The sequence below is a fragment of the Catharus ustulatus genome, chromosome 22, assembly GCF_009819885.2.
Source record: "Catharus ustulatus isolate bCatUst1 chromosome 22, bCatUst1.pri.v2, whole genome shotgun sequence".
In the NCBI taxonomy this organism is placed as follows: domain Eukaryota; kingdom Metazoa; phylum Chordata; class Aves; order Passeriformes; family Turdidae; genus Catharus; species Catharus ustulatus.
The window spans coordinates 11018503-11043869 of record NC_046242.1 but is presented as its reverse complement, the minus strand read 5'-3'; the positions used below and the strand labels follow the sequence as shown (position 1 = coordinate 11043869).

The 25367-nt window shown below is 53.8% G+C and overlaps 1 protein-coding gene across 1 annotated transcript; it reads right to left on the bottom strand.

Annotated features, from left to right (window-relative positions):
- Window positions 1–218: 218 nt before the first annotated feature.
- On the bottom strand, window positions 219–18080 carry MLXIPL (MLX interacting protein like). Its single transcript, XM_033078270.1, has 17 exons — window positions 17785–18080; window positions 11637–11743; window positions 11413–11495; window positions 11134–11223; window positions 10900–10944; window positions 10467–10665; window positions 9735–9812; window positions 5805–6019; window positions 5131–5725; window positions 4550–4623; window positions 3988–4162; window positions 3228–3340; window positions 2951–3070; window positions 2620–2747; window positions 2217–2340; window positions 963–1092; window positions 219–580 (listed from the first exon to the last, which is right to left on the bottom strand). The coding sequence occupies exons 1-17, from the start codon at window positions 18078–18080 to the stop codon at window positions 453–455; spliced, it is 2700 nt and encodes an 899-aa protein (XP_032934161.1). The 3' UTR covers window positions 219–452.
- Window positions 18081–25367: the final 7287 nt, after the last annotated feature.

Here is a 25367-nt window from a genome sequence, read left to right as displayed (position 1 = left end):
TCCCCCCACCCCGGTTCCTGCCCTCATGCTCCCCCAACCCCGGCCCCCCTCCAGTTCCTGCTCCCCCAAGCCCCAGGCATTAACCCCCGTCAGCTCTTACCGTAACTCCGCCCCCTGCCCCCAGCACCCCTGCCCGTACTGACCTTAACCCCCCAGCCCGCCTCCCCAGCCTCTTCTTTTTCTTGCCCCAACCTCGATTTCTCTCATCTTCCCCAGCCCCTGGCCCGGCTCCCAGTCCCGGCTTTCATCCCTTCCGGTTTTCACCCCCCATCAAGTCCCTGTCCCCCTACGCCCTTCCCGGCCGTGCCCAAAGCGGCCTCGGGGCTGAAGAACCACGCCGGGTCCCTGGCACAGCAAGTCCTTTATTGCAGGAGGACAGGGCAGGACAGCCCTCGTGCAGTCCCGGCTCCCCACGCCTGTGCCCGAGGGACACCCCGGAGCCGCCGGAGCAGTCAGGTGGAGGAGGAAGCGCCGGGGCGCCCCAGCGCCGCCACTGCCCGCGCCGCCTGCTCGGGGACACGGGCCGGGTCGTTGAGGATGGAGGTGGAGATGCTCAGCTGCCGGAGGGAGCTCAGGACGGCTGCGGGGACAGGAGACAAGGGGGCTGGAAGGCGGACCTATCCTGGGGAAGACGGCGCTGCCCGGCCCTGCTCCAGCCCCCGGAACGGTGGGACTGGTCGTTCCCGCAGTCCCAGCAGACGCAATGAAGGGACACCCACCCTGAGGGGCTTTGGGGAGGGCCGGACCTGCCCTGCCGGGACACGGCGTTAGGGCACTTCGGTTCAGCTGGGGCGTGGGTGTGACAGGAGCATGGCTGATCACTGAGCACGAGCTCCATGACATCCCACAGATCATCCCGCCATCCCCCGGGACACCCCTGTCCTTTTTCCCCTCTGCCTTTCCCTCAGTCCATGCCAACACAACTTGCTCAGGGTGCCACAGCCAGGCACAGGGCCACCTACTTGGCCGAAGCGCTGGGAGGGAACAGTGCTGGTCCAACCAGGTGAGGGATGTTTGGGTGAGGCTCTCCATGCTGGATGTGGACACCATGTCATTGAAAGACTCGAAGAGTGGCCGGATGATGATACTGAACTGGTGGGATCAGAGGAGTTAAGGACCAGCTTTCCTGTGACAATGGTCTCACTCCTTCCAGGTTGTGGGCATCACCCTCCTATGACATCAGGAGAGACCGTCTTGTCTGGACATGGAGCAGAACTGCCAGGGCAGCATGACAGGCTATGGAACAGACCTGCTGAGTGCCTTCCTAGCACAGCACCACACCTGGCACTAGCCCAAGCTGCTGGGGTGATGGCATGAGTGTCACCTGGGTAGATAGTGGAAGAGATGCAAAACCCTGCACGGCTGGGGCTGCCAGAAAAGGTAGCTGAGACACAAGACATGTCCTTCAGAGCACCCCAGGGAACCAACTAGCAAAGTGCTCAAGGGCAAGGCGGAACACCAGTGTGTCCCATAAGCTCCCCTGTTGCTTCCAGCCTGCAGGGACCAGCCCGGTGATTTTGTGCAGGCAGTAATCCACAGAGATACCTTCACCACAAGCATGTCCTGGAGCCTATGTTGGCTTTATGATACCCCGTGTCCTGAGGAAGGAGCTCCCTAGCTCTGCATCAGAAGTCACCTCTGCTTTGTCCAGATGTCCTGCGCTGGATGGGACCATGGGCAGCAGTGCCTTTCATCGCTCTGCCACTTAGGATTTCACAGACCTCACAGACTCTACCAGGGAGTCCCAGTGTGTCTAATCTGTGCTCCTCAGAGAGGAGCAGATCCAGCCCTTTGCCCATGGAGCCCTTGGTTCTCTCCATCCCTGTGTTTCCAGGGCATATCATGCAACCACCCAGATCAAGCCATCATGTCCCCAGCTTTGTCTCTGGATCTTTCCTAATCCATAGCTGCTGCCTCTCAGAGCCAGTTCCCATGTTATCAGGAGCAATTCCCTCTATAAGCTTAGCTCCACTTCCATTCTCCCTGAGGACCATTTATCCAACTGTTTTTGATCCCTTGGATCAGAATATCCCATCTAACCACACAACATCAGCATGTTCCCACCATGTGACTTTGGCTGGGAAACATCTCCCTGTGGTCCCCAAAGTCTCCTGAGCTTGAGGGACCCCAAAGACCCGGTAGCAGCAGATGAACCAGAACACCTGGTGTCTGGTGGAGGGTGAGAGGGAGCAGCAGGCACTGACCCCAAAGGATACGATCCAGAACTTCCAGTTCTGCAGTGTGGAGGAGCAAACGTACTCGTCAAACATTCTGCGCATGTGGTCGAAGCGCTGGCGCGTGATGGGCACCCCTGTGGCCGGCAGCTGCTCCTGGCACAGACTGTGGGGCACAATCAGTGTTGTGGGCCATATTCGGGAGGCTGGGAGCCACAGAAGCTCAGCAGGAGTTGCCAGCCAGTGTCCCACTCCCAGGGACACTTGATGTCTCTTGAGCATCAGCTTTCCCACAGAAAGGGTTTGAGGAGGGACAGTCAGCTGGGAGGTGCTCCAGGGAGACCTGCCATGTCCTCCTGCTCTCCTGGCACTGCTGCTTGCCCTGCCTGGCTACCCCAAAGCAGGCAGGGCTCTCCCCCATCTCCCCCAGCCACAGCCCCCTTACTTGATGGAGCCATTGAGCTCCTCGATCTGCTCCCGCAGACGCAGTGCCTCATCCTGCAGAGCTGCCCGCTCCTGCTGCAGCTTGCAGATGTACTCAGCTGTCTTCTGCAGGGTGGTAGCCTTGCTGACCTGGGGGCCATGGGGTGAGAGGAGAAGGGGGCCTAGACCACCTTCACACAGCTGCACTGTGTGCCTGCTGTGTGCTCCACCCTTCTGCACCACAGGCTGGGGTGCAGGAGAGGAGTTCTGTGCTGTGGGTCACAGCAGGGATGCAGCGTCTCCAGGTGATGCACCATGTCCCTGCATGCCCAGGGCTGGCCCTGGGTGCTCACCTTGATGCTGGGTTGAGCACTCAGTGTGCTCACCAAGCTGTGCAGCGTGGTGAAGCCAAGCTTGATGTTGAAGCGTCTCTTCTGCTCAGCGGAGATGTGCGTGATGCGGCGGCTTTCCAGCTGCAGGTCAGCACCGTTAAGCACCTCCCAGCAGGGGGGACAGCCATGGGCCACCAGCCCCACTGGGGAATGGCCCAAAGCTTGAAGTGAGGGTGAATGGTGTTTTGGGGGCAGGAGGAAAGGGGGGTGCATATGAAGTTGGCAGCTCCTGCCATACCTTGCTGGACTCAGGCCTTCCTGGATGGGACACAATCTGATGCAGGGAGATGCTAGTGCCCAGCCTTGCAGTGGGTCCTGGGGAAGCCTGGCTGGGCTTGGGCCAGTCACTGCCTGAAAAAAGAAAGGTGCTGCTATGAAGAGAGGGATAGCAACAGCACTCATGACAAGGTTACGTCTCAGCACCTGGGATGGGCAGAGAGGGGCATCCCACAGTACTGCCCCCACCCCAGGACAAGCCACCCCACTCAGTTGATGGGGATACTGCACTTCAGCTTCCAAGCACACATTATCCCAAGTCCCACTCATTTTACAGCTGCTCAGAAATGGGAACATCCTGGATTTGACATTTTAAATCCCCAGCATTTCTTGGGGTAGAAATTGCGTGGAAAGAGTTGCAAGGTTGTGGTGTGCAGCACCAAACTGAACTGGGAAGAACACCAGAGGCTGGTTTCCAGCAGCCACACTGGTTAAAGCGGATGAAAGCTGGTGAAAGCGGATGCTTCCTGCTCCAAAACCAAGCTCTGGGGTTTCAAAACCACAGTCCGACATTTTGCTCCATTTTTGTCTTTCCCTATTTCTGCTTTTGCTGCTGAAGAAAGAGGCAGGTGAAGGGGCACAGAAGGAACCCTCCATGCTCAGCTGGATAAATGGAAATAGCTGGGATTGAAGCCAAAGTTAAAATTCCCACAGTGTTTGGTCCAAGCTCTGTGCAGGAATCCCAGTGCCCCGTGGAGCTCCTTGGGGTGCTCCAGACTCACCACAAGCCGAGGTGGGGGACAGCTGTTCTGCCTTAGGGACTTGCAGGGGGCCCGGCTGCATGTCCGCTGTGTGCAGCAACACTTGGGAAGGGCTGGAGCCAGGAGCCAGTCCTGGGCTCATTTGGGCCATTCTGGAGAGTAGGCTGGCAGGGGCTTCGGGGACAGTGCTCTGCTGCTGGGAGAAGGCAGAGGGAAGGGGAGTTGGGGGATCAGCACCCCACGCACACCAGATTGGCCATTGCCCAGATACTAGCAGCCAAACCCCCCCGAGGGGATGGGGAAGGGGGATGTGCAGCCGCCTGCCACCATCTGCAGAGGCAGCCCCAGCACTCCAGGAAAGGAACCCTGCAAGTAGGATGTCTCTCACCTCTGCCCTGTTATTTTTTACAGGAGAAGAAAGTCAGGCAACTCCTGCCATCCCCAGCCATCCAGACACGTTGCTACTCCTTCCCTCCATTTCTCTCCAGCCCATAGCAAAGTGTGACCCCCAGATCACATCTCTGCCCCTCCCCAGCAGCCAGGAGAAGGCAATTCCCAACACAGCAGGTTGTTGAGTGCTTACCGGGGAGACAGGGGCTGTGGGCATGAGTCCTGCACCCATCGGGCGAGGCGGATCCAGCACCGGGTCCTGCTTGGCTGAGGGGGCAGGGAGCAGATGGGCACTGCTGCGTGGGGCTGTTGGGACTGGGGTGACCTTCTCTGCCCCAGGAGACAGCCAGCCCCAACCTGCACCAAAACTGCTGCAGCCCCTTCCCTGCTGGATTGCCCCAGAGAGGAGGAGCCTGTTCTCTTCACAAAAGGGATGTTCTCAGGAGCCTCGTGCAGGCAGGGAGCCCCAGCCCTCAGTACCAACAGGACCATAGAGACCAGACTGAGGACACAGGAACTTCCCAGCAGTACCCATAGCCAAGTCCTGGGGCTGGGCCGCATCTCCCTCTGAGGCCAGTGAAGCCAGGGCAATCCCTCAGGCACGGCCTCACCCCTGGGTTTGGAACTACCCTGCTATGGGGACTACCATGTTCCCTGCCCAATATTCCCTGTATCCCAACCCCGGGGAGAAATGGGGGTCCCCACTCTGATCCCCACAATAGCATGCCCCACACTTCACCCTTGTGTCCCCCCACAGCCCCCCAACCCTGTTACCTGTGGTCAGGAGCTGGCTCGGGCAGGGGCTGGGCTCAGGCAGGTGGGACAGAGAGTGTCCTTGCAGCCTCCGTGCCTTGGTGCCACTGGGCTTCGCCTTGGGTCGCCCACCCCCACCCTGGGGCACCCCCTTGGGGGGGGCAAACCTGGGGTTGCCCAGCAGGGTGGGGGGCAGGAGCTGGGAGGCAGCAGGGCTGGGGTACCCCTGGGGCCCCATGCCTGTGGCATAGCCCAGCCCTGGGATGTAGGGGGTGAAGCAAGGGCTCGAGAGAGGGGAGGCAGGGTGGGTGACAAGCGAGGGGTCAGGTGAACTGCTGTAGGGGAACTTAAAGCGGGGGGCTGAGGCAGGGATGAAGAGGGGTTCCGGACTCATCAGTGGTGCCCGGGGGGATGGGATGGGGGGGACACAGTGGGGTGCTGGTGGCTCCAGGCTGAGGCACTTGCCAGGGAAGTCGCACTGCAGTGTGGGCTTGAGTCGGAGCTGGGGGCTGAGGCTTCTGGGTGCCACGTCGGGGGGATCAGGGGGCAGAGGGGCCAGGGGCAGCTCAGAGCCTGGGAAGGTGCTGTGGAGGCTGAGCTGAGAGGCACCACTGGGCTGCAGAAGATATGGCAGGGTCAGGGCAGGTGACTGGTACATCAGTAAGCCACAGGCTGCAAACTGGGATCCCACTTACCTGGAGGAGGGTGCCAGGTAGGAGTGGGGCCTCAGGGCTCACAGGGAGACTCCGAGCACCCATCAGGGACCCCTCACTGCTGAACAGGGGCTCAGCCATGGGCGAGAAGCAGGATGGATCCTGGTAGCCCGATTGTGTCTGAGATGGGGGTGGCCGGTGGCTGGTGAAGATTTCTGCAGAGCCAAGTGGAGACACAGTGACTGATATAAGCAGACCTGCCCAGAGAGGAGGGGGACACGCTGGGATGTGAGGGGTGGAATCATGTGCTGTTACTGGTACTCTGCACTTTTTGGGGCCAGGTCAGATCCAGCACATTTTTATCTAGGGCCAGCATTGCCATATGCATAGGGGCTGGAAAACCCACCTGGAATGCCACCCAAATGTGGGGACTCCATACCTGACACCCAGCTGAACCCCATGTGCTCCACCCCCAGAGCTGTTCCCAGGGGTGTGTGTTGCTGTATCAGCCCCAGGCTGCGGCAGTGATTGTGACACCCTGGTTTGGGGACAGCCTCAGCAGAGGGGATGGACAATCAGATCATGGCATTCCCAAGCCATGGGGATGGTCCCCTGGAGTGGTGACAAGTTCTGTGCTGCTCACTCCAGCGCTGCTGTGCGTGCAGCCTGCGGCTAACCACATCCCATGGCCTTCCTGAAGCCGCGTGACCCTGCCCTGACTCCCCCTCCCTTCCTCTCTCCTTCCCACAACCCTGATCCTTCCGCAGGCCCAGACACCACAGCACAAAGGGCTGACCCCATATTTTTGGCAGCTGTCTCCCTAGGCACATCAGCTGCATGAATGCCCTGGCTCAGTGCCTGTGTCAATGTTGGTTCTGGCATTGCCACAGAGAGGGTTTTTCGTGGAGAGGATGACTGTGGGACATGGATGGCACTGCTGGATGCTTCCCTGTAGGATGGAGCAGGAGAGTTCATTGGGTTTGCTGCCTGGAAGCCCCTGGCATAAGTGCAGTGTCTGAACAGCCACTGGGGACAGGCACTTGCATCTCTTCTGGGAAGAACCCAGCTGTGCTCTCCAGCCCTTGGGTGGTACTGGCAGTGCCAGCTATAGGCCCTGCTGCTAGTGCCTGCCTGGTGTGCACAGCCATGCTCAGGGCACCATCTGTGGCCCAGGCTCCAGCATGTGGAGTGAACTGGCTGGGACCCACAAAGGCCTGAGACCCTGTTGAATCTACACCAGAGGAACAAACATGCCAGCACTATAGGATGCCACGGGACTGGGCACAATGATGATTCCAGCGTGCCATGCACTGCCATCTGAGGAGAACAGTGATGTGTGACAGAACAGAGACACTGCTGAGATATCCCAGTCAGCTGTCAGACTGCCCTTTACCCCTGTCACAGCCATGGTGAATCCCTGACAGCATGTCAGGGCCATCCCTACCCCTCCACAGGCCAGCACTTTGTGTGTGCTGCAGTGCTGCCAGGCAGGAGCTTGGCCTTCCTGGATGCAGTCCATCCCCACACTGCCCCCACCTCAGCCATGCCCACTCCAGGATGTCCCTGCCACCAGCACTGAAGCTCTACAGATATTTATAGGAATTTGTGGTATCTCTTGTGCCTCTCACCGTGCTACAGCCATGGAAGGTGACTGGCAGTCCCCAGGAGCCTTGTTCTCCCTTTCTCCTGCCCCTTCCTCACCTCATAGCTCTTGTCCTCACTGTTGTATTGCCCTGTTTTGCTCCAGGCAGTGCAGCATGGCCAGAGCACAGCCTGCTCAAGGGAGAAGAGCCTTTGTGGTCAGTAAACCACACGTTTGGTATCCTGCTCAAACCTGGAGATGCTCTCCAATGTGATTGGGCCTTCCCAACCCAAAGACCCTCCAGCACTTTTCCCAGGCTTTGGGGAGAGCCCTGCAGTGCAGCAGGGCATTGCCACCCCATGGGATGGACAGTCCAGCCCCAGTGCCCAGCACCAATCCTACCTGGAGCACGGTGCCAGCAGGGCACAGGGCCGGACTACTCCCTCGCCTCTGCCATCAGGACTTCTCCATCTGCCTCACGCCACACTCCAGCACCCGCCGCAGACACAAGATGCTTCCTCATTTGGGGATTGGTTTGCAGACACTGACTGACAGGCACTGAGCTCTGCCACACCACCCTCGCAATGACAGCCCTGTGACCCCATGGTGCCCACCCCACATGCCTGCCGTGTGTAGCTCTGCATGAGGCTTCTGGGTAATCCTTGGTCCCAAGTTGCCTGCCCTGCTGAAAAAGGCACCTTTTGGGACATAATTGGGTTGGCTAGCATCCAGCACCCCAATCTCCTCTCTGTACTCTCCCCACAGCCCCAGAGGTACCTGGCACACACAGTTCTCATATGTAACACCTTATCACCCAGGGGGCTGCTCCATCCAGGACAAAGCTCCTGCCAACAGGTCTCCAAGCACCCCATGGGATGCTGCTCTGTCCTAGGGCACACTAGCCTGGCAGACCAGGAGCCACAGCCAGACTTGGGACCCTCCCCAGCTCCTGCAGTGTCCCTGGGCTGAGGTGCTGGACATGGTCAGAGCAGGAAGGGATGTTTCCTTGTGATGTTGCGGTCTGCAGTATGACTCATCCCATTGCCAAGAAGCACCCTGAAGCAAAACACAGGCCTTTTCCCAGGAAAAAAGGCTACCTGACTGATGTATTGGTTCAGAAAGGAATCATCATGCTTCTGCCATCTCCTGCTGAGCTTAAGGTCATACTGGGCTGTCAGAGAGGTGTTGGACCTGCTGCTGTGACACCATACAGGACCTCTTGAGATAAAGGACACTTATCAAATGTCAATTTGACCCACTTGGAGCTGTCACACCTTCCAGCAAGTGATGCCCCCTTTTGGGGCACCAGGGGACAGAAGGTGAAGCACCAGCCATGGCAAGAGATCCTCTTCCCAACACACCTCATTCTGATGTGATCTCTGGTTGGAATGAGTTCAGAGGATGCTGGCAGGAGTCTTCCCGCCTCATCCATCCCCAGAACATCCATCCCAAGGGCACCCATGCCACCACTTGCCCTGGCACATAGAGTGTGCAGCCTGCTCCCTGCCAGCATCTGGTCTTGCAACACCCCACAACCATGGTGCAAGTACCCTTTTTTCCTGGAGGAAGTGGAAGTGGAGGCGGGCCATGGAGTTCCAGGGTGCTCACAGAGGGGTCTGGAGATGTTGGTGCTGCCCAAGGCCACTAGCTATTGCTGAGTAGCCACCAACCCCCACTGGCTTCCCCCTGCGCCGTGTGTACAGGCCACCAGCTCTGACATGTTTGAGGACAAAGGTAGTCCCCAACAGTGCCTTGCCCTGGCATTTGGGGACACTGCTGGGACCAGGACATGTCCCAGCTGACTGCATGGACATTCACAGCTCAGAGCCTGCATGGCAGCATGGGGGAATTTGCCACTGCCCACTTGCTGGTGTTACCTCAGCAGCCCTCTGCCCCAGCTGGACTCCAGCACCAGATTTGTCTTTGGGCAGCCTGGAAGGGACAGTGACTTGTCCCCAGGAGATGTAGCACAGCCCAGTGCAGGGTCCCAGCTCCAAGACAACCACCCAGGCTGCATGGGCAGTGTGTGAGGAGGGGACTCAGCAGAACCTACTCTCTAGAGGTTTCCTCTTCCTCTATCTGCAGCCAAAATGAGGGACTTTGGGACTCTTGGAAATGTCCTCTTTTTGTAGAAATCCCCTCACACAGCTCCTGGCCAAGCCTTTCCTGACCTTCTGTGGCTCTTTCCAGAGGCAGGCAGGCACAACAAGGCTCTGCCCTCAGCCCTGCCCATCCATACTGCTTTTCCTATGCCGTTGGATATCCAGTGCTTTCTGCCTGTCTCAGCAGCTCCCACTGCTGCCAGACCAAACCTGTGACCCCCCCATTTTAGGCCGTCACAGAGTGCAGGGCTGGCTGGGATGTGATACCATATCCAGGCTGCATCTTACCTGATATGTCCATGTCATCCAGGCTGGGCTGCAGGGGTGCCAAATCCGGCTGTATCATGTCAGCATTCCCAACATATGCTGAAAGAGGGCAGAGCTGGAATATCAAGGCCCAGCCACTGCATCCCCAAGACCCACCCTGAGGGCTGCTCCCACCACTGCCCTGACACCTACCAGGCTGCCACACCTCTGTGTCACCCCAGAGTCACCCTGTACCACTGCACCCTGCCCTGGGCAGGGAGATAAGTGCCTATCCTGTAGAGAGCCAGGGCCATCCCATTCCACCACTGCCCATCAGCACCTCTAGGGCCTTATCCAGTTCCCAGGATCCTAGTGAAAGGCTGATCTTTGGCACAGGGTGCAGATGCCTAAGGGACATGGCCAGGTAAGGATGGTGAAGAGTGACCATGGAAGCAAGGCCTGCCCTGGGGGTTGGGGCAAAGCCCTTCATGTTGCCAGTGGTCCCTGGGGAGCTCAGCCCTGAGACAATGCATGCTGGTATATAGGGAACCAGAGGAGAAGGGGATGATCCCACCCTGCCTAAACACCCCTTAAGCATCCCTTCCCCTGGGATGTCCCTGGGCAGGGCAGGAACATCCCCCTACCCGATCAGGGCAGGTGCCAGGGGACCTTGCCTGCACAAAAGGACATGGCTGGTAGTTCTCAGGGGCTAAGCCAAGACAGCACCTGGATTTCACCTCCACATCCTGCTGAAGCGTAGTCTGCAGCACCTACCATCCTCGGGGAGTGCCTGGTGGGTGCTGGGCATCTGTGTCATGGTGAAGAGGGTGTCAGATATATCCGAGAGGAAGGTGTCCAAATCAAAATGCTGCCTGCTCCCGCGCTCCTCCTCCTCATCCCCAAGCAGCATGGGCACTACATTGCAGAAGAGCTGGTTGCACCATTTCTCTGTTGGCCTCCAGGCATCCTCATCCTGCATGTAGTAGAGCAAAGGAACCAAGTGGATGCCTTTCGTGGGTAGAGTCCTGGCTGCTTCCCCTAGCTGCTTCCATTTTAATGCCTGGCACATTGCTGCTCCCAGATGCTTAGCATCCCATTCCAATGGGCTTATCATGCCCTGGGGCTTTTCTTTGCCCTTCTGCCCAGTGGAGGGGTACAAATGGTGCTCCACTTTCTCCCTCTTGCCATCTTTTCTCAGCAGACTCACCCTCTTTGGACCGCAGATCACTCCATCCCGTGTGGACTTTCGGAGCTGGAAGGAGAAGACAGCCTATGTCACCCCCCAAGCAGGGAGAGCTCAGGGGGCCAGCCAGCTGGCCACAATGGCAAAGCCTGACACGTCCTGCCCTGTCAGCCATGGTTCCAGGTTCCAGGGCACACTGTTCCATCCCACAGCTGGCACTGCTACAGGACAGGGAGCAGCACGGGCAGAGCCACTCACCCGCTTCTTATAGTAGATCCTCCATTTGTGGTACTCCCTCATCACCACCTCAATGCGGCGTTTCCAGTAGTTGCCCTCCAACACAACAGCCTAGGAGGCAGGACAGGGAGTCATGGCTGAGCTCCTTGGCCCCAGCACCCCACAAGGAAAGGGCTGTTTTCCTTGTGCCATATCAGAAACACCTTTTCCAGAAAATCCATGAAATGCAACATGTCCCCAGATCCCTGTGCCACACAGACCTGCTGCAGCCCCAGAGTGCTGCAAGTGACCCTGGCCTACCTCTGGTTTTCGGTGCTCATCAGCCTCCATGCCCTCCAGAGGGGTGATGAAGCCGCACACAGGGTTTTTCCTCCGCTCCACATCTGCACAGGGGAGAATACAGCTGACTGTATCTGTGCCCCATCCCTTCCTTTGCACCTGTACATGGTTGTTCTGGTGCCAGACCCATCACACTGACACAGACTGATATCTGGCAGACAGAGTGGGGTCTGGTTCATACTCACATTGAATATACCATGCTCTCCAGATCACATTGTTGAGTCGAATTTTATCCCAGCAAAGCAGCTGCAGCCCCTTGAAATTCTTCCACTTTGGCGATACTAGTTTCCCACTGAAACACCAAGCAAAAGTGGAGGCTGAGGGGCACCACCTTGAAAGATGCCCAGGGAGCAGGTACTGCCACATGGCTCCGCTGCAGGTGCTTGCCAAGCACCTGTGGAAGCACCCACAGGAGCATTCCAAGCTCCTGCACACCCTAGGAGCAGCACAGACCTAAACCCTGAGTTTCACCGACCCAAAAGAGGCTTCTCAGGCCCCTGGATTAAAGCACAGAACACTGAGGCATTGATTCCTTGACGTTTGAACCCCACCTTCGAGGTAGGATCCTGTTGCCCCAACCAAGCCAGCTGTGTCCTGGCCCTAGGGGACAGGAAGGCAAGTCTCCTTCCCAGGTTTGATGTGTGGTGACGTGTACTGTAGTGGCTCTTGCCTCATCACAGTGTTTGAGCAGCTAATGCTGACCATCCCTTTAACACCAGGCAAGGCTTGGAAATGCTGCCTTCAGCTGGGGCAGTCTGGGGCAGCCATTGTGGAGGGTCTGGGAAAGCAGGACAACACTGGAGGATGTTCAGGATGTTAAGGGACACCTGCCTGTGCTCCAAGACAGACGCCTCCAAGTGACACCAGCCCTGCCATCAGCCAGAGCTGCCCTGGCCTCTTCTCCACACTGATCCCTGCAAACCTGCCCCTCCAGCCTGAGCTGCACTCCCTGCTTCCCATTCCCTAGTTCCCAGAGGCAGCTGTGTTTGTTCTACAGCTCATCGTAGTGGTGGTGGTGATGTCCCTGATGTGACCTGCAGCGCAGGAAGCCTCATTTCGCTCCTTGTCTTGTTTCCATCCAGCCAAGTGACACAACCAGAGTTCATGTGCAGCCACTGAGGAGGCCCTGAGGGCCCTGCTGCCCCAGGAGCTCTGTGGGGGAGACCAGAGTTCCTTTGGGGTCCATTGCACATCTCCAGTTCTCTCAACAACATGGGATGGCCTCGGGGCAATGTCAGGTGCTCCAGGGGTCCCTTTGAGATCTGGCTGCAGGCTGCATGGCATTCCTGCCTGGGAAGCCATGTCCCTCTCCAGCAAACAGCTTGTATCCTAAATATCTTGACTCCCACTGCTTTGACTCCCACTTTTCCTTGGTATATGTGTGGAGCAGGAAAGGTGGAGGCTGAGCTGGTGTCAGGGTGCTGTATCCCCTGTCCCCAGCCCCTCCAGGTGCCACTAGGCTGTGTCCCCAGGGAGGTGCTGGGGATGAGAGTGTATGAAGCCCCTGACTTGTTCATTCAAGCTTGTGAAACCTGTAAGTGTTCTCAAATAATGATTTTGGTGGGTTCTGTTCTGACCTGCCTTGAAATCTGCCTCTGGCAGAGGGGGAAGACTGGGGACCCCTACAATTCCAGAGCCTGATGCAGGGATGTGTCTAGGGGCAGGTGCAGGAGTGAATGGGCATGGTCTCCTGAGGGATACCCAGCCTGACACATGGCCCGAGGGGCTGGGGAAGGACCTGTGACTCCAGCCTGCAGAGAGTTAAGGCTGATACTGACCACTCCACTATCACCATGATTTTGAACTTTCCCCAGGTGCACAGGCAAACAGCAAGACGGTGCCAAGTGGAGGAGCCAATGGAAGGGACAGGATTTCTGGGCACATGGCCAGATCATGCTGGTCAAGGCCATGTTCCTCACTCACAGCCAGCTGAGAAGAGCAGCCTGAGCCTGTGGGACACACCTTGGCCTTGTGTAAGGCCAGAGGGCCATGGCTAAGAGTTGCTGTGGGGCCTGGAGGCAGCAGGGAGATGCCTTTGAGTTTTACCACCAAATGCCCTTTTCCCCTCTTAATGATCCTTTCAGTTTTGGGGCTTAACAGGCTGATCTTTGCTCCCTGCTTTGCCTTGAAAAGGGCCCCACCCTTCCCTGCAATTATCTTCACTGGGCATGTGGATGCAAACTTCACATTGAGCTGTGGGAAGGGTATAGGGTGTCCCAAACAGGCTGGGGGCCCTGCTGCCCTACACTGTAAGAAGGAGGGGAACACAGATCCTGCCACTGTTGTGCTACGGGTTATTTCTGGGATAGGGTGAGGTGGCAACAGGGCTCAGCCTCGGTCCAACGGTGGCATGGGTCCAGCAGTACCTTGTTTGGTCTGTGACTCATTTACCCATGCAGCAGTTTCAGTTGTTGCAGTCCCTGATTTTGTGGCAACATGGGTACTTTCCTCTTCATCAGCACAAAAGGAGCAGGGAAAAGAGGAATGATCTAGAGAGATGTAGGGCTGCACCAGCACACCAGCCCAGCCCCTCTGTGCAATCCTTTAACAGGATCAGCCTCAAAACCTTGGGGAATGACAGAAGAGTGCAACCCCTTGCCACGAATGACAACAGAGCCACAGTGCAGTGTGGGTGGGTTTAGCCCAGGCACGAGCCTTTCCCACTCATCAGACCCCCTAGAATGGAGGTCGTTTGCCAGAAAAAAATGGGGTTGGATGATGAATGCCAGTGAATGCATCCCTGGAGTCTCTGCCTGGCATTCACTACCCCTGCGTGACTACTTAAGGCACTGTGAATTAAAAAATCAATAGCAGCAATTCCACTTCTCCCAGGGGAGACATGGGCTGACAAGAGGATGAATTAGTAGGGAATTGGCACACAAGATATGTTGTTTTAAATCACAAGAGAGGTTGAGTGTATACTCCAAGTCACTTCCCAGTCTGCTGTCCCTGCCTGCCAAATCTCCTCTCTGGAGCACAAGACAGATGTTGCCAGGTACGACTACAAGTGGCTGCAGTTCACATCTCTCAGGTCAGTGATTCCCAACAATAAGTTACAGGAGAGGGTGTGAGCCCAGCCTGTGCAGGTCACACTGTGGTGACGGAGAGGATGAACCTTCTGGTGCTAAAGTCAAAGTGTGAGCAGCTCCTGAAGGAGCTCAGTTCCACCCTCAGCTTTTTGGGTAATGAGAGGCAGCCAGGTGAGCTGCAGGAAAAACAACATTCTACGGAAGGATTCAAGGAATGCAGGCTGTTGCAGGAGAAGGAGTGAAACGGATCATTAAGCAGGAAGCTGCTCTAGATGTCCAGGAATACAGGTAAAAATGAATTGCTTCATCCTAGCCTTAGGAGGAAGACCTCAGAGAGGGAAGTTGCCTCTCTTTGGGCGATCTGAGGAAACAAGTTTCTACGGGAAGCAAGCCTTGATGTGGAGAGAACATTTCTTTACCAGTGAGGGGTGATTCGCAGTCCTGCCCACAGAAGAGAGATAAGTCATATCCCCAGAATGAATGCTCAGGCTGAGACAGGGACTGCTATAATGTCTGTGAAATGCAGGGGAGGAATGCTGGAGAGGGGTGAAATTCTAGCTGTAGCCATTGAAAAATATTTAGGGAAAGTTTAGTGAGTTGCCTTTAAAATGGTGTGAGCCCAGGCAGCAAAGGAGGACTTTCTGCAGCAGTCAGCTCACCAGGAGACAGGATAGTTTTCCTGTCTGCTCCACACTGTTATGGCCAAGTCTGGACACTGTGTCCAATGGGCAAAGAGGGAGGTTCACAAACTGGAGTGATTCTGGAGGAGGATATCGAGGTGGCTGGGGACTAATATACAAGACAGGAGTGTGAGGGATGGGTTCCTTCAGCCTGAAGAAGATGAAGAGAGGATTACTGCGTTCAGCTGTCCAAAGAAGGAGATGGAGCCAGACAGTTCTCAAACATGCTCTGAGAAAGGCCAAGGGGAAACGGACCTAAGAATTGGAACAGGTAAACTCCAAACTAGAGCCATGGACAGCAATTCCCTGTGGGAGAGGGGCAGCCCTGGGCAGGCTGGGTATAGTGGGCTCGCATCCTGGGGCTCCATCTGTCAGAGTGATGGCCCTGAGCAACCTGACCTGGCTTTGAATCTAGTCCTGCCCTGCACAAGGGTTGGATGAGGAACTCCACAGGTGCCTCCCAGGTGACAGAATACAGTGGTTTCTCCTGGGTTAGGAAGTTAGTCTGAGCTTAACGGCGGGTGCTCTCCTGAGGGCTAGAGGATATCGGGCTGTTGACCCCAACTGAGGCTGTGCTGCCTCTGGGAACCTGGCTAGGAGAGGAGGTGTCAAATGGCAGGTGATGCAGAGAAGTATCAAATCAGACACTAAATACAGAAATGCACCGAGAACCCTTAGCTCCATTTTTCCACCCTGATACATTTCTCTAGCTGCTGCCTACAATGTGTCAAAAACATATTACCAGAAGAAAGGCTGAGTGAGCTGGAGCTGTCCAGCCTGGAGAAGGGAAGGCTCTGTGGAGACCTTAGAGCACCACCCACCCCCCCGCCCACCTGGTGCTTAAAGAGAGTCTGAGACAGCTAGAGAGGGATTTTGGACAAGGGCCTGAAATGACAGGACAAGGGGGCATAATTTCACAGTGTCAGAGGGCAGGGCTAGATGGGATATTGGTAAGAAATCCTTCCCTGTGAGGATGGTTTGGTCTCAGCACCAGTTGCCCAGAGATGCTGTGGCTGCCCCATCCCTGGAAGTGTCCAAGGCCAGGCTGGACAAGGCTTGGGTGAGTGTTCCACTACATAGGAGCCAGTATCTGCACTGACATGCTCAGTGCAGGGAGGAAATGAGCCACTGAGAGTCCAGGGGATAGGGAGAGCTGGAGTAATGGAGCCCTGACTGCAGTGGAATGGCCAGCCCCTAGTCACACATGGTACTCCAACAGTCAAAGCCCTTGTACCCTGTCCATTTCCATTCTGCCTGGGAGTTCCAGACCCCAGGGGTACCCTGAAGCTGCCTTGCACCTCATGAGTCTATAGTTTGAGCACACTGGTGTGACAGTGTCTATTTCTCCAGCCTCGAACCTGCCGGGCTCAGGTATGGAAAGTATGGGGCTGGGAGAGGAGAGAGCAAGGCCACCAGTGTCTCTATGTCCCCTGTTTGTGGCACTCAGGGGTGAGTGCCACATGCTCCCTACCAGGAAGCATGATCCTTGCCTGGGTCACCCCATGCTGAGGCTCCCTGTGCTCCCAGAGAGCACTGCCTTCCCCAGCCCCTTGGAGCAGAAGCTGTGCTGTGCTGGCTGCTGGCAAACTGAGATGATCCCATCCACCACCTGGGATATGGTAATGGGTCAGATGTGCACAGCTATGTGGGAACTGGTACCCTTGGAGTGCTGTCTCTGTGCCCAGCATCCCCAAGGATGTCCTGGCAGTGACTATTCCCTGTTACATTGAGCACTCAAGGACTCCAAGGCAAATCTGAGATCTCAGCCACTGGATGAGATCCTGGATGAGGCAATGGGCACCTTTTCAAGGCTGCTTTGCTGAGATTTTGCTTTCACATGGTAGGACTTTATCACCTAGGTGTTCACATTTGGACATTTTGAGAAAGCTATGCAAGCAGTTTGGCACTGACTCCACCGGAGCAAGTCATGTGGATGCCATGCTGGAGAGAACTCAAAACCTTAGGGCTTGGCAAAGGGGACGCCTCCAAGAATGAGGACTGTGGCCATAGTAGACACATTGCAGTCTGTCCTGTTGTCACCAAAGAGCTGTCACTGGGCTTTGGCAATTTATGTGGAAGGGGAACAATTCAGACACCCATATGATTTTGCAGGAGAGAAGGAGGAAAGCTTTCAGGACACCCTGGGCAAAACCTGTGCAGCCATCCAGTCCCAAGTGCTACTGCATGTCATGGAATAATCTCAGGACATGGGGACAGAGTCAAGGATGGAAAGCAGGACTCCTGCTCTGGGGTGGATTGCCAAAGAACTGAGCTGTTCACAGGGTTGCTGCTGTTCTACAGAGCGTGCTAGGTCTGGCCATGGGGGAAATACAGCTGGGCACAGTGACACCAGATCTCATGGGAAAATGGAGGAGAGTCAAGCTACACGTGAACAGAGAAGCTTCTCACCTGGTTCCATAGCCAACAACCCAACATCAGCTCTTTCTCCCTGAAACTTTTCAGGATGGCAATTTCTGAGCATATGGCACATCACTGCCCATGGAGAAGAGGAGGAGGAGGTCAGATGGAAGCAAATTCCTGGCTAGGGAATGGGGCTCAGCTAGCCTTCTGCCTTCAGCTAGCTGGGGGTCCATTAAGACACACGCAAGGGCTTTAGGACTCACCTGTACTCCAGGCTCATGCACTCAAAGAGCCGGGTGAGGGTTGGGTCGATACTCCAGGGATCAGCCAGCTCGGGCTCGGCATGGTGGTGCCGTCGCCGGGGCAATGAGTCGCTGTGCGGGCACGACACCATAAAGTGGCCACTGTGGATGACTTGGGAGGAGTTCTGTGCCCCAGCATTGCGTCCTGTGCCACCCACAGCTGTGTCCTCTGAGTCAGAGTCAGAGTCAGAGACAGGGCAAGGCCTAACCGGAGGCTCTAGGAAAGGTCCTGGTAGTCCCACCTGAGCTCCTGCCATTCCTGCTGCCTACTGGGAAGCCGTTATGGATCCGACCCAGCACGGTGATGCACGTCCTGGTTGAGCTGAAGCCTTACAGGCACTGCATTGGCATCGAGCACATGCTGTTGGACTCCTCAGTACAGGACACTGGCACCACGCCTCCTCCTAGGCACCTCCTCCACCCAGTCCATGCATCTGTTCCTGGCTCCAGGGTTCAGTGTTTGCTCCCCAGGGTGGATTTGCTGCCAGCCCTATTTATAGTGCTGGTGGCCGATCCCGCCCATGGCACACCATCAGCCGGACACGTCCAATGGCCACCAGGCACCAGCCACCAGAGCTTCAGCTCCATGCCACCGCCCAGCTCCAGCTTTTACATCCCACACACACCTGGGGAGGAGCACTGTGGGTTCCCTGTCCCCCCTTGCTGTGGCCAAGGGTTGGCTGGCAGTCGTCTCTGTTTACCCGGAGTTAATTGCTGATCCCAGGTGCTGGTGGAGTGAGGAGCAGGCAGTATTTACCCAGTGCCTCTGTTTTAATGGATCTCCCTGCACTTTCAAGGGAACAAATACAGATTAAGGGACACAAACAGCTAAAATTATAGCAACATGCACTCAGCTCAGCACAACACAGGCCAAGGCACTGAGCCAAGTGCGGAGCTGAGAAACAGCCCCAGGAAAACCTGCTCCTAGCTATGATCCAGCAGGAGAGGGTATACGAACAATCAAAGTGACAGAGAAGCTGTGAACTTGGGTATGGTGGAATTTATGCATCTTGTTGTCACATAGTCCTTAAAATCAAAGAATCATCAAATCCTAGAATGATTTGGGTTAGAATGGACCTTAAAACTCACCTCATTGCACTCCCCTTCCACTAGATCAGGTTGGAACCTTCCACTAAACCAGGGACACCTTCCACAAGAACAAGTTGCTCAAAGCCCTTTCCAACCTGGCCCAGAATACTTCCAGGGATGAGGCAGCCACAGCTTTTCTGGGCGACTTGTGTTGGGACCTCACCACCCTCACAGGAAAGAATTTTTCCTACTCTTCAGTCTAAATCTATCTTGGATTGCCTTCGCCTCAGAGGTTTCCTGAGAGCGGCAGGCAGGCAGGGCTTGATGCACCAACCCCCTGCTCCATGACAGCGGATCTTGGATAAATACAGATTGTGGAATGTGCCATCCCAGCCAGACCTGTGTCGCAAGCATCTGCTCACTGACCTGAGCCACAGAGGGACACAGTACATATAATTTCAGACTTAAAGCACTTTTTTTTCTCTCTAGTTTCTGGCAACTTCTTTCCCAGCCCCACATCCTGGAAGGAGCATGCATATCTGGAAAGCATCCAGGCATAGATCTTAGGTACCTCAGATGGAGATACAGTATAAATGGGTGGGATAAACCCAACATAGATGGCTGCAGGCATTGGAACCCTAATCCAGTTTGTAGATAGAGCAGAATACTTTCCATACCACCCAGGTATGTCCAAGAAGAGTCAGCAGCTATCCACGGTATTTTCCAGAGCTGGAAGAAGAATATGCACAAAAAGCTGGTTTGGACAGTTTCTACACTGGTTGGTGCAAACCTCCCTTTGGGACCATTTCTTCATTTGACAACCATTTCTTCATTTTTTCCAGAGAGATTTCTGTGGATCTGTAGCTTTTTGTCCCCTCTGTGATTCATTACGACCACCTCAGTCTGTTCGAAGCTGCTTGTCAAGATGTTGAAGAGAGAAGTAATTTTAAAAGTACTGTCTGCATGCATTTTAAAGCACTAATGGGCATGTGAGTTTCCTGGGAAACTAAGAATTAAGCAAGGCACAAAGAAAAAAAAATATCAGAGATACAGAGGCTTTCTGGGCACATTCCACTCATGCTGTGCAAAAGAGATTTCCCAGGATTTTGCCATTTGCCATCTGTTCACCAGCCACAGGCAGACTTCAGTCTTCTGGGACAACATCTGTTTGAGGGGAACAGAGAAACATCAGTGAGGCTTTTATGAAGATCTCAACTCCCTCATTCCTGGCCTAGCACCTCTCATGCTGCAGAGAAGGGAAATCCCACAGGCAAAGGACATCCAGCCCAGGGAAAGGAGTGACAGATCCTTAGTCAACCAGGGAGCAGAGCAGAAGTCCTACACAGGGGCAGGTAGGCTGCAGAGCTGAAGAATTTTGTAAAAGGCCGTTTGGATCCTAAAATGTGTGATGCCGAGCACAGCAGTAGGGATGCAACAGCCTTGGAGAGAATGTGGCAAGGGAGATGTAGTCCAGAATGCAATGCAAGATGGATGCCTTAAAGCTGTCCCAAAGATGCCCCAAAGGTGCACTGACACATGGGTGGTTAGAGACCACAGTCCCCAGAGCGTTCCAAAGTTATCCTGACATCACGCTTAGAGGTGCAGAGAAAAAGCCTGTGCCTGGGAGGGGAATGGCTGGTACAGAAGGGTTGGATTTACTAGTAGCTGAAGAAACTGGGATTGGATAGGACATGAACAAACATGAAGATCTCCATGTGATCCAGACAGCACCGGGGCACTGGTATGTGCAGTCACAGTGGTGCTGGGTGGGGATGGTTGGGCTCAGACCTGCAGGGTTCAACAGATACAGAGAAGCACACAGCTTCCAGTCTGTTCCCACAACAGGGGGATCCTGGGAAGTCCTAAAAATTAAAAATTATAAATTATAAAAAAACCACTAGGAATGGAACTTGTAGCACTGTTGCCAGGAGCAACGTAGAGAGGAGAAATATATCATGAAAGCTTTATTAGAAAACCAGCAGCAAAGTTGGTGGCTGGAGTATATCTTCATCAGGCAGACCAGGAAGACCATATGGGTAGAAAAAAGGAGAGCTTGTTAAAAGGAGATTAAAAGGAGCAGGAAGCCCCAGCTCATCCATTTCCAATCCCCTGCTGTGGGGGCACCCTCCACTAGACCAGGTTGCTCCAGGCCCTGTCCAACCTGGCCTGGAACACTTCCAGGGATTCTCTGGGTAACGTGCCAGAGCCTCACCACGCTCACAGGGAAGAATTTCCTCCCAATATCCCATCTAAGCCTGCCCTCTGGCACTGGAGCCCCTTTAGGCACTGGAAGTGGCTCTAAGGTCTCCCCAGAGCCTTCTCTTCTCCAGAGGAATAACTCTAGCTCTCCCAAGGTATCTCCAGGGCAGAGGGACTCTAGCCCTCAGAGTATTTCTGTGGTCTCTTTTGGATTTGCTCCAACAGGTTCAGGTTTCTTGTGCTGAGGGCTCCAGTCCTGAATGCCATATTTGTCTAGAGATCTCCAGAAGTCTCATTTCTCTACCTACTGAAAAAATAGTAATAAACACTGAATTTGTAGGAACTAATGAATAAAGGGAAGTGGCAAGGCAAGTGGTTATGGACCCAAGGCTGCCAGAGCTCAAGGAACATTTTGCACAATGCTGTTTGGAACAGGGTGGGGTTTTGGGGGTGTCCTGTGCAGGGCCATGAGTTGGTCTTGTGGGTCCCTTCCAACTCAGGATATTCCATGAATCTATGAGTCTGTAAATACAATAAACTGAGGAAGAGTCAACATAGTTTTTAGCAGAATGTTGTGGCTCAGAAATCTGTTCCAGCTCTTGCAAGAGGTGGTGTGTGTGGACAACAGCGATCTGGTCAATATAATGCCATCCAAAAACACTTTTAAGAAGGTCTGTCATAGAGTTTTCAGAGAAACTGAGCTGTAACAGATCAACAGCTTGCAAAGATAAGGCAAACTGGTAAAAATGCAGATTTCCTGTTGGATCTCCACTGGGGCTGGAATTTTCAACATATTCATTATATGGAGAAAAGGCTGCAAATAGGATGGTGATGGTGTTACTGCTGGAAAAGCGGTAGAAAAAGCTGCAGAAGTATTTCAGGCTACAGAGCTAGTGGGTGATAACATCAGAAATTAAAATTAATGCTGATAAGGGTAAAACACATCCCAGAGGGGGCTCTCTAGATTAATGCTAGTCAAGAGCTAAAGGTAACTGTAAGCAGTTCCCTGAAAAGCATCATCTGGAGGTTCATGAGTAATTAAAAAGAGGCTCCAGATATTGCAAGGAAAATATCACTTGCCCCAGTATAAAACAAGCTCACAAGTCTGTGTGGTTTCGGTGCCTGGCTCAGGAAAGATGGAGAAACACTGGGAAAAGTCACAGAGACAAAGAAAATGGGTGGTCAGAAGTAGGAATAGCATTCTTGCAAGAAAAGCAATCAGGACTGTTAGGAAAGTAGTGAACGAGGTGACAAGCACTGGCAGTGTATACATGGATGCAGTAGGAACAGCAAATGGTTAGAGGTGGTTGTTTAGCACTTTTCAGAGCAGAAGGTTGGAGTGGATGATCTCCAGAGGTCCGTTTGAACCCTGACTTTTCTGTGATTTTGTGTTTCTGGGGGCACCAGGCAAAGGTAGGACTGGCGTGTTCATCTCAGGATGTTGTGAAACCAAAAGTCTAATTGCACTTAATAAGGAATTGGATAAACTGATAGAGGACTGGAACTATTAAAATTCTTTGTGTGTCCAAATCAAAGCTGACTGATGGGAACTCAGGACAGAGGTGCAAGTTCACCCTCAGCCTCCCCTCGCTCAGGTGGGTGTCTTTGAGCACAGAGTGAGGTCTTCCAGACTGCCAGGGTGAGAGACCTCCCTGGCTTGTCAGAGCCACCTGGGCAGCTGTTCCTCAGGCTCACGCAAGAATGGACAGAGAAAGTTTGTACTTTCCATCTTTGGCTGCAGATGAACAAAAGATCTGAAAAAAAAGAAGTAAATTATACCTTATGCAAGCTTACCATGTTCCCCAGGAAACAATTATGAAGTCCATATTAAATCCTTTGGGAAAGGTTGAAAAATCCTGATTCAGGGAAACATGTTATATTTTCTCTGCATGGAAAGAAATTTTCTGCTATATATTTTCTGCTTGCCTAGAGAAGCTGTGGCTCCCCCATCTCCAGAAGTGTTCAAGAGCAGGATGAACAGGGCTTGGAGCAACCTGGTCTAGTGGAAGGTGTCCCTGCCCTTGGCAGAGGGATGGAATCAGACGAGCTTTAAGATCAAAAACCATTCTGTGAGTCCATGATTCGATATCTGTGCAATGAAGTTCTTGGTGCTTTTTTCCTTGGATGGCCTCACTCACATTTCCTGTGTTAACAGCTGGTGCTGACAGGATCTCAACACTCTATGCAGCAGCAGAACAGAGTAAGGAACGTGGAAAAGAAAATTGGAACCTGCAACTAGACTCCTTATTGAATATTTCTGGGCTCTCCTTGTCTGCCAGACTTCCTTCCCACAGGAAGCTGCCTGGCAAACCTTGGGCAAAAGCACCCTCTGGGGATCAGCAGAAATGCAATGGTGAGATTACACTTCTCAAATCCCTTCTTTTCACATTGACGTTGCATTTTAAGTATGGTGATACTGGGTTGTTTGCTGGGTTGTTTGCCCATGAAGTGGAGCCTGCTGGAGAGGGCTGGCTCACTACATCCCATTTCTGTTCCTGTGGGACAAGTTGAGCTCCCTGGAGAGAGCAAGAGAGGCCTGAGGAAACACAGCAACTTTGGAGCTTGCAGGAAAAGTAAGATATCACTTCAAAAACTTGTGGAATGGTTTGGCTTGGAAGGACCTTAACCATATTTCATTCCAACCCTACTGTCACGGCCAGGGACACCTTCCACTAGACCAGGCCCTGTCTGGCCTGGCCTGGAACATTTCCAGGAATGGGCAAACAGCTTCTCTGGGCAGTCTGTGCCAGGGCCTCACCACGCTCACAGGAAAGAATTTCTCCTCAATATCCTGTGTAACCCTGCCCTCTGGTAGTGGGAAGCCATTCCCCCTTGTCCTGTTACTCCGGGGTCTTGTGCAAAATCCCTCTCTAGATCTCTTGGAGCCCCTTTAGGCATTGGAAGGGGTTCTAAGGTCTCCCCAGAGCCTTCTCTTCTCCAGGTGAGCACCCCCATCTCTGCCAGCCTGTCTCCAGAGCAGAAGCCCTTGTGCATCTCAGTGGCCACCTCTGGACTTGTTCAACAGCTTCACATCTTTCCTGTGCTATGGACCCCAGAGCTGGTGGCAGCTCTGCAGGTGGGGTCTCACAAGGGCAGATGGGGACAATCTCTTCCACTTGGCAAATGTCACACTGGTTAGAGATAACGAGGGGACATGGTGCAAAAGAGACTTTTCTGCATCTAGGTAAGGAGAGTCACCATGAGGATGGAATATCCAATGGAATTGTCTTTTCTGTCATGGAAGGGAATTTGGTGCTGGGAGCCCAGCACAGCTGGGTGGCACTGCCCCTGAGCTGCCTCTCATCCTACCTTGATGCACAGGGGATGACCAATCTGGGAGGGGAGGCATTAGCAGAGGGTTCCTTTAATCATACGTGTTCATGTGTATCTCAAGGCAAGAGAGTTAGCCAAGAAAAAAAATCAAAAAGATTTCTAAATGTGACAAGAAATTCCCATGTTTGACAGCCAAGAATATTTCATTTAGGTTATTGTCTCCTACACTGGATTTAGTTTCCATTCTGAGCTGGCAGATGCCTACTCCCACCTGTCACACACCTCCTGACTCATTACAGAGGAACAGGAGGCAGTAGGAGGCAGGGAGAAAAATCCTATGTTTCAAGGCAGACATGCAGTAAAATGCCAGTGTAAAAAAATTACACACAAGCACAACAAAGTAATAGAAGATTTGTTACTGATGATTTTCATTTTCTAGCTTATGTCTCTATATTGATGAGGAAACAGCTCCCATCTTCCTGAGCCAAAGGCACTCCAAGATTCACTCCAAGATGCCACTAGAGGCAATTTTACTACTTAATACCACAGAGGTGGAATGGGAGGCATCTGCTGAAGGGTCCTGCCCTTAAAGATGAGGATGTATCATAGAATTATGAGGGATGGAAAAGTCCTCTAAGATCAAGTCCAACTGTTCTACCAGCACTGACTCTGGGAAGTCATCATTGCCCTGGCTTAGGGAAAAGCTGAGCTGCAGTGGTAGAAACCCAGTAATTAATTAACCTCTTTGAGTACTTCAAAGGTCTGAAACAGACTTTCACAATTCAGACAGTTCTTTGAATTTATTTGACTATTTGACATCTATTAAGCCATACATGAAGGAGGTTCGGAGTGGCAAGTTGCCTGTGCACTTTAGTATTTGAGCAAGATCTTCAGCAAAAATTAGGTAGGTTTCCTGAAACTAAAGATGTAAATTAACTGACAACAAGGTTGACCATTTCACATGAAACATACTACCGACATAGAAGCTTCTGAGTTTCCAGGAGACTGTTTCCAATATTAATGCAATTAAAATTATCTGACTC

What these genes read in the sequence shown, in the direction of transcription:
- MLXIPL (XM_033078270.1), bottom strand. Translation starts at nt 18,080, where the DNA reads ATGGCAGGAGCTCAGGTGGGACTACCAGGACCTTTCCTAGAGCCTCCG. An exon ending in TGATCTGCGGTCCAAAGAGG is followed by an intron (nt 10,666 to 10,899) that starts GTGAGTCTGCTG and finishes TACTACATGCAG; the next exon opens with GATGAGGATGCCTGGAGGCC. An exon ending in GAGCCAGCTCCTGACCACAG is followed by an intron (nt 4,624 to 5,130) that starts GTAACAGGGTTG and finishes CTGCCCCCTCAG; the next exon opens with CCAAGCAGGACCCGGTGCTG.